This window comes from Oryzias melastigma, linkage group LG8, assembly GCF_002922805.2.
Source record: "Oryzias melastigma strain HK-1 linkage group LG8, ASM292280v2, whole genome shotgun sequence".
Taxonomy (NCBI): Eukaryota; Metazoa; Chordata; class Actinopteri; order Beloniformes; family Adrianichthyidae; genus Oryzias; species Oryzias melastigma.
In genome coordinates this window covers 15,049,195-15,058,085 of record NC_050519.1, presented here as the reverse complement: position 1 = coordinate 15,058,085, position 8,891 = coordinate 15,049,195, and the positions used below count along the sequence as shown (strand labels likewise).

General features: G+C 43.8%; 1 protein-coding gene across 1 annotated transcript in view; it reads right to left on the bottom strand.

Annotated features, from left to right (window-relative positions):
• The window catches only part of LOC112146176, a 65,003-nt gene that overhangs the window by 48,888 nt on the left and 7,224 nt on the right, over positions 1-8,891 (bottom strand). The window contains exon 3 of the mRNA XM_024271859.2: positions 8,570-8,581. Within this exon, the coding sequence (XP_024127627.2) occupies positions 8,570-8,581 (12 nt within the window). The remainder of the gene's footprint in view (positions 1-8,569; positions 8,582-8,891) is intronic.

Genomic DNA, 8,891 nt, shown 5'->3' with positions numbered 1-8,891 from the left:
AAAAAAAAAAAATCCACCAAAATTACTTTGGTGCTGCAAAAAAAATGTTTTCTGTAGATAAAAAAATCACACAGAATACACGAAGATAAAAAAGTCTTACATAATTTAATAAAACACAGCTCATACTTAATGATGAAATGAAAATTATAACAGTGTGTTTATTTTTATAACAGGTATCACTGTCAGGAAATGTTGGACCAAACACGACAGACTCAGGAGTAGAAGAAAGTCAGATATTTATTTAGGAGACTTGAGCTTGAGGGGTGTAGTAATGCCGCCGGCCAGCAGGAGGCGCTAGAGTCAAGGAAGCAGAGTGGATGACGAACAGTGGCGGAGGAGAGGACCAGAGGAAGAGTGCTGAACTTTGACGCTGGATCTGGAGTTGGTCTTGAGTGAGAAAGTTCGTCTGGCAGAAGTGCTTTTTGGGGCAGAACCTTTTGGAGGAGGCGTGGTACCGGAATTGCAGCGTTGTGGAGAAGGCAGCGAATCCCAGCCGAATGGTGGCTTTGAAGCGGCAGGCACGGAGCAGGATCCCAGACAGATAGGTGAAACCCTGGCGTGGAATCCAGGAGCGTGAGGAAAACACAGGGAGTTTTAATCAAGCTGTGGCTTTAAGAAGCAGAGGACTTGGCAGTTAGTCAGGCTGTATAGCTTAACGTTCCGGCAGTGAGTGGAGCCGAGAGGTGGATATATATATATATAGAGAGAGAGGTACACAGGTGGAGGTGATCAGTCTGAGAAGTTGCTGTTGCAGGGCGTGGCCTAGGGGAGCCATGACAGTACCCCCCCACCCCCGCCCCTTTTAACCACCGGCCCCTGAGAGTCGCGCAGGCTGATCAGGATGGTCCCGGTGGAATTGGGAGATCAAGGCGGGATCAAGGATGAAACGAGCAGGAGCCCATGAATGCGCCTCAGGTCCGTAACCCTCCCAGTCAACCAGGTACTGTAACCCTCACCCATGGCGGCAAGACCGGAGATGGCGTCTGCCAGTGTAAGCAAATCCCCAGTCGATGAATCGAGCCGGGGGAGGGGCAGCAGGAGGAGGAACAAGAGGGCTGGTCCTGACAGGCTTGACCTTGGAGACATGGAAGGTGGGATTTAAACGGAGAGAACCTGGGCAGACGCAAACGGACAGCAACCGGATTGACAATCTTAGAGATGGGAAAGGGCCCAACAAACCGTGGCGCCAACTTCTTGCTCTCCAAACGAAGAGGTAGGTTGCTTGTGGAAAGCCAAACCCTCTGGCCCATCTGGTAGGAAGGAGCAGGGACATGGCGTCTGTTGGCAGCGGTGCGGTAGGCCTCCACAGTCCGCAGGAGAGTCTGTAGGGCCCTGCGCCAAGCCTGTTGACACCTCCAAACTGAAGCATAGGCTGAAGGCACGGAAACCTCCCCCTCCTGGGAGGCAAACAGAGGCGGTTGGTAGCCAAACACAACTTGGAAAGGGGTCAATCCCGTGGCTGAAGAGGGAAGGGCGTTATGGGCATACTCCACCCAGACCAGGTTACGGGACCATGAAGTCGGCTCACGGGCACAAAGGAGGTGAAGGCTGGTCTCCAACTATTGGTTTAGACGCTCTGATTGGCCATTGGACTGCGGATGAAAACCGGAGGGCAGATTCACAGAGATCCCAAGCAAACAACAGAACTCTGCCCAAAACTTGGCTGTAAATTGAGGTGCCCGGTCAGACACGATATCTCTGGGGAAGCCATGGATCCGGAAATTGTTGCCAAGTTTGGAAAAAGCAACAAAACGGACCATTTTGGAAAATCGATCCACCACAGTAAGAATTACCGTCTTTCCTTCGGATGGCGGAAGCCCCGTGGCAAAGTCTAGAGAGATATGGGACCAGGGTCTTCTTGGGACTGACAAGGGCCAGAGCAACCCAGCAGGTGGAGATGTGGACAACTTGACCTGGGCACATTCAGGACAAGCAGACAGATAGTCATTTATGTCTCTCCTCATGGTAGGCCACCAAAAACATTGCCTGACTAGGGTAAAAGTTCTCCTCAGGCCTGGGTGGCAAAATAGTCGTGAAGCATGAAACCACTGAATTACTCTTGCTCTGAGATTGTCTGGAACATAAAGACATTCTGTGGGGCAGGAAGATGGGGACAGAGAGTTTAGTGTAGCAGACTGTACCTCCTCCTCGATGTCTGTACTGACCACCACTAATCGGGCAGAGGCCGGCAAGATGAAGTCGGGGACACCCCCTCTGAAGGACTATCATCCCTGCGGGACAACGCGTCAGTCTTGGCATTACTTGAACCAGGTCTAAAAGACAAAGAAAAGGTAAAACGGTTGAAAAACAGGGCCCAACGGGCCTGACGAGAATTCAGTCTTTTAGCAGTCTTCAGGTATTCCAGGTTTTTGTGATCCGTGAACACAACAAATGGGGTTTCAGACCCGTCAAACCAGTGCCGCCACTCCTCCAAAGCAGCCTTGATGGCTAGCAGTTCTCTGTCCCCAACGTTGTAATTCCTCTCAGCACTGGACAGGCGGCGGGAGAAGAAGGCACATGGGTGTACCTTGTTGTCCTGGCCACGCTGAGAGAGAACAGCGCCAACTATGGAATCGGATGCGTCCACCTCCACGATGAATTGTTCCTTGGGGTCAGGCGTGACCACCACCGGTGCTGATGTGAAGCGGTTCTTTGAGTCCCGGAAAGCTGATTCTGCTTGGTTCCATGAAAACTTTCTTTTGGATGATGTCAGTGGATGGAGTCATATCTCGCATCAAGGTTACAGTGTGTTACAGTTCATCAAACCAAATCCACAACCAGTGTAAACCCTCTTGGAGTGCCACAAGGGTCCATCTTAGGTCCCCTGTTGTTCAGCCTGTACATAAATGATCTGCCAAGTTGCTGTCCATCAACCGTAACCTGTCAGTTATATGCTGATGATGCTGTTATTTATGTTTATGCAAAAAACAAAAATCAAGCTGCACAACAGCTAACATCAGTTATGAATAATGTAAGTGAATGGTTGCAAAGCTCACAGCTACATTTAAATGTATCTAAAACTGTGTGTATGTATTTTTCAAAGAGAGTGAGTACTGAATCTGATCCTAACATCATGGTAAAAGGTCAAATTCTTGAAGTGGTCCAAGAATTCAAATATCTTGGAGTAGTTTTAGATTCACAACTTGATTTTAAAAGACATGTAAAGAAAACTCTTAACATAATTAAATTTAACTTATCAAATTTCAGATATATCAGAAACAACTTAACCCTAGAGTCTGCTAAACTGTATTTTGATGCTATGATCATGTCGCACTTATCATACTGCTTAACCAGCTGGGCATCGGCCAACATAACAACTCTGAAATCCATCAAAACACTCCATAAACAAGCTCTAAAAGTACTAGACAGAAAGCCCAAAGCCCACCATCACTGTAATATACTGAAAAGACACAACCTGCTGGACTGGAATAATGTTGTCAAATACAATGATTCAATTCTAGTTTACAAAATTCTTCATGGCCTGGCCCCTCCTCCTCTACAGACATTTATTACAAAAAACACAAACATGGCTACTAGAGCTGTTTCCAGGGGTGACTGCACTGTTCCTCTCAGGAAGAGCGCCATTAGTCAGGCTGTGTTCTCCTTCAGGGCGTCTCACACCTGGAACTCAATTCCCACAACAATAAGACAACTGACAACTTTGAGCTCATTTAGCAAACAGATAAAATCCTGGCTTTTAGACAATCAAAACTGCCACCACGGCTCTGTATAAACTGCTATTGTTTTTTTTTTGTTTTTTTTGTTTCCCTTAAATGTTGCTTTTATGTTTTATGAATTTCCTGTTGTGTATTTCCCTATTGACAACCCAATTTGTTTTTTCTGCTGTTTTCAGACTTCTGTTTACCTTTTATGTATTGTTTTAACTTGTACTTTTACTTGGAGATGAACAACCTTTTCCATAGGGACTAAAGATGGAAATTAGTCTAAAAGACTATAATCTTATATATTTGCATTTTTAAATGTTTTATTAATATATGCTGTCCCTATCTTAAATAAACAATCAATCAATCAGTGCTTGTAATGGAGAGGCAATCTTGCTGTAATTCTTGATGAAGCGGCTATAGAAATTAGCAAAACCAAGGAAGCGTTGTAACTGCTTCCAATTCTCAGGCCTTGGCCACTCCAAAACTGCTTGAACCTTCTTAGGGTCCATCTTGATGCTGCCCTCGGAGATGACCATTCCCAGGAAGGATGTAGTTGTGGCGTGGAACTCGCACTTCTCTGCTTTAACGAAGAGTTGGTTCTGGAGTAATCGTAGAAGGACCTTGCGCACGTGTCTGACATGATCGGCCTCTGACTGAGAAAAAACCAGGATATCATCAAGGTAGACGAACACAAAGCGATTTAACATGTCCCCCAACACATCATTAACCAGGTTCTGGAAAACAGCTGGAGCGTTGGTCAGGCCGAAAGGCATGACTTGGTATTCAAAATGGCCTGACGGAATGTTGAAGGCTGTCTTCCACTCATCTCCTGCCCTGATTCGGACCAGATGGTAGGCATTACGTAGATCCAACTTGGTACAAAACTTGGCTCCCTGGAGTAGTTCAAAAGCAGAGGACATGAGCAGAAGAGGATAGCGGTTGCGTACAGTGATAGCATTGAGTCCTCTGTAATCAATACATGGCCTCAAACCCCCGTCTTTCTTTTTAACAAAGAAGAAACCAGCCCCCGCTGGAGAGGATGAGGGCCTGGTGAGACCAGCAGCCAGTGATTCCTTGATGTATGTCTCCATAGCCTCTCTTTCAGGACCTGATTGAGTATATACGGCCTCGGGGTGGTGATGTACCCAGCAAGAGGGTATTAGGGCAATCATATGAACGATGAGGGGGTAAAGCAGTGGCTTTTACTATTTTGAAGACTTCCTTGAGGTCGTGGTACATGGTGGGCACTTTGGTGAGATCTGGATATTTCTCCATGGAGGACTGGCTCTTATCAGAAAAGGAATGAACCCCCATGGCACCGAGACAGTTGCTGAGACAGTCTGCACTCAAGGCCAGGACCCGGCCTGATCGCCAGTCAACTTGTGGATTGTGACGTAGCCAGGACAGTATCTTTTATGACATGGAACCTGATGAACTCAAAGTGGTTATCAATCTGCATCTTAACAGGTTCTGTGAAATAGTTACTGTTAATTATGATGTGTCCATCAACAGCTTTGACGCTCAACGGATGCTATAACAAGGAAATGTTGACACCTCACTTGAGTACTGTACTCTCTGCCATGAAATTGCTATCGGCCCCTGAATCAATGAGCACTGTGTGTGTGTGTGTATACCTGGTTCTTGACATGGAAACAGGCCCTTGTTCTTGGGTTGACTTGGGGGGAGGAGAGCAGAGAAAGGCTCACACACACACACACACACACACACACGTCTCCTCTTTTCGTGTTGAGCCAGACCTTTTACCGGACACTTCTCAATAAAATGATCTGGGGATCCACAGTAAAAGCAGAGGTTCTACTGGAACCGGCGATCCCTCTCCTCCCTGGAGAGTCGGGTTCGGCCTAATTGCATAGGTTCCTCCACGTTGGACCCAGAAGTGGTTTGCTTAGGATCAAGACAAGGCGAGTGTTCACGAGAAAACCTGGGTGTACGTGGTCTCTCTCTCCTTCTCTCTTGGATGCGTCTGTCAATTTGGGCTGCCAAAGCCATTAAGTTGCTGACACGACCTGGAAGCTCTTGTGCTGCCAATTCATCCTTGACGACGTCCGATAGCCCCTCATAAAACATGTCGTACAGGGCCTCCTTGTTCCACCTGCTGTAGCTTTCCATAGTACGAAAACGTATGACGTAATCGTCAACGGTCTCTTTGCCTTGGCGTATTTTGGTTAATTGTTGGGCAGCCTCTCTGTGGGGCTGAATGGGGTCGAAAACCATCCGAATGGTGGCTTTGAAGTGGCAGGCACAGAGCAGGAGCCCAGACAGGTAGGTGAAACCCTGGCGTGGAATCCTTGAGCGTGAGGAAAACACAGGGAGTTTTAATCAGGCTGTGGCTTTAAGAAGCAGAGGACTTGGCAGTTAGTCAGGCTGTATAGCTTAACGTTCCGGCAGTGAGTGGAGCCGAGAGATGGATATATATAGAGAGGTACACAGGTGGAGGTGATCAGTCTGACAAGCTGCTGTTGCAGGGCGTGGCCTAGGGGAGCCATGACAATTACTCCAATATGATCAGAATACAAATGGGCTGATCAAAGTACATGAACTAAAGAAGGAAAACAACAAATCTACCCGTACTGAATACCAGAATCAGAACCTCCCCTTCACGATCAAATAAGAAGAAGAAGTGAACTACCAACAAACAAAGGAAATTACTGACAAGGAAAGAAAATAAATATGTCTCACTCTAAAGTTGTTTCACTAATTTAAAAGGCAAATATCAATGTTCCCATTTTTTTTGCATTCAGTGTTCTAAAAATTAAAATAAAAAACAAACTGATGACAGAACTGTCTGAGCCAACAGATGCGGGCTGTGTTGCGCAGATTTTACTGTCACAACAGGGATTTATTGAGTATAAACCCCTGTTGTATTTCATACTAAACTTTATTTATATTGATTATGTTTTATTTTATTTATTTATTTTTCTTTGTTGTTGGACTGGACGGAAAAAAGGAGGAGGGTTGGGGAGGGGGGAGAAGAGGATGGCAACATCGGGAAGCAATATCATAAAACAACCAGGACTAAGTAACAAACTAGAATGGGCGGGGCCTGACTACACACACACACTATAGTTACACACAAACTTGCTGGCCAAAATAGTCTCCACATTTAAACTAAACATAATGTACTCAATGCAACTGTAACTACAGCTCACACGCTCCATCATACAAACCCATTCAGATAAAGCCTTTCATTCTGTCACACAAACGGGTAGTGCTAACTGATGACAGTTATTTTCTACATGTGGTGTTTTTGTACAGAGTTTGTGTCTCTTGAGTCACTGTGACTCTCGAGCGCAGTAATAAACAGCAGAATCCTCAGATCTCAGACTGTTCATCTGCAGATACACCTGCTTTCTGCTGTTGTCTCTGGAGATGGTGAAGCGGGTTTTTACTGACTCTGAGTAGTAGATGCTGCTGCTGCGGGGGTTGATATAAGCGATCCATTCCAGTCCTTTTCCTGCAGCCTGTCTGATCCAAACTATATTGTGATCACCACTAAACCCTGAATATGTACAAGTCAGTTTGTGGGATTCTCCAGGTCTTTTAACCACTGATTCAGACTCAGTCAGTGTTTGACCCCTGATACCTGCAGAACAACAAGCAGCACATTAATGCAGTTACAAGAACTTTCTACCATTTTCTTTGTTCAGAACAATTTCTTACCAGGTAAGACACCAAATAAAAAGAGAAAAAGCAGCAAACAAACAGGTCTGATCATTGTTGGAGTCATTTGTCTTTGTTCTGTCTGCAGCTTCTTTGTCAGATTGAATCACTGAACTTTGATTCATATAAGAAGAAACTGGAAATGTCAGTTTTGCATAAACTCCTCCTTAAAGAATTCTGATGAGCTGAAATCACTCCTCTGTTAAAACAAACTTCGTGCTAAATAGTAATTTACTAATCTGTTTTTCAATCACACACATTGTGATTTTTGTCAATCATTCGTTTTACTCCTGCTCATTTTTTAAAGATCTTTTTTATTTTAAAAGATACTTGACTACATATGAAACCTTTAATGTTTGGTTAAATGAAAAAAACAAAAAACAAAAGATAACTTTGATGGGAAAAATGTGAAAAAAGATGACAATTCTGCTTGTTTTTTGAAAGAAACATTGATACAAACAATAAAAAGAAATTTTAAAACCTAAAACAGGCATTACATGGAATGTTGGAAGAAGTTAATTTATTTTTGTATTTTCTGAACCTCTTCCTTCTTTTCTTTTCATCTTTTCCAATCAGAAGACATCAGAGCAAATCAGCAAAAAACCCACAATGATAAAAATTGTGTTTTTGATGTTTAAACATGTTATTGTGACATGTTTGTCGTCTGGGAGAAACACACACTGACATGTGGTGTGCCACAAAGCTCTGTCCTTGGTCTCACACTTTTAAACCTTTATAAGCTTCCATTTGCAGATGTCATCAGGAGACAAGACATACACTTTTACAGTAATGCTGATGACACCCAGTTATGTCTGTGTCTTCAGATGACATGTGACCCATTGATGAACAATGATGAACATTGTTGTTGCAGTGGAATGTGGCTGGTTGTTCTGATAGGAAGCACTCACTTTGATCATGATTACGGCATGGACAAATCAACTATTATATGTCCTTAAACCACATTTCTGATCTTTTTCCTAATATGTCATTTTATCTTTGACAATGTGGGAGGTGGGTTGTAGATTGAAGGGCTGTGAAGGTCTTTATATTATTACTTTTTGTTTGTTTTCTTGTTTTTTTTATTTGCTTTTATTCTGTGTAATATTTTATGTATTTATGAGAAGTGTCTCATAAATAAAGCTCTGTTTCTTTTTATTTGATTTTAATTGATTTTTCTTGATTTAATTAAAATAATAATTTGTTGAACTTATGTTTACAAGACTTAAAAAAAAGCCCTAAAGTATTTATGAAGGTACAGAAAAAAGTATTGGTGGTGTTAGAGCGCCTCCTCTGGAGGATTCATGCTACAAGTTTTCAGGCTCTGAGGGTTTTTGTTCAGGTCTGCTGATGGTTTGTATCACTGTGAATCTCTGGCACAGAAATACACAGCAGTGTCTTCAGGCTGCATGTTCTGTCCATTTAAAGTCACTCTGTTGTTGGAAGAGTCTACATCAATTCTGAACTTGTTCTTCAGTGAATCTTTGTAGTCAGAGTATACAGTGCTTTTCCCTCCAATCCACTCCAGTCCTTTCCCTGCAGGCTGTC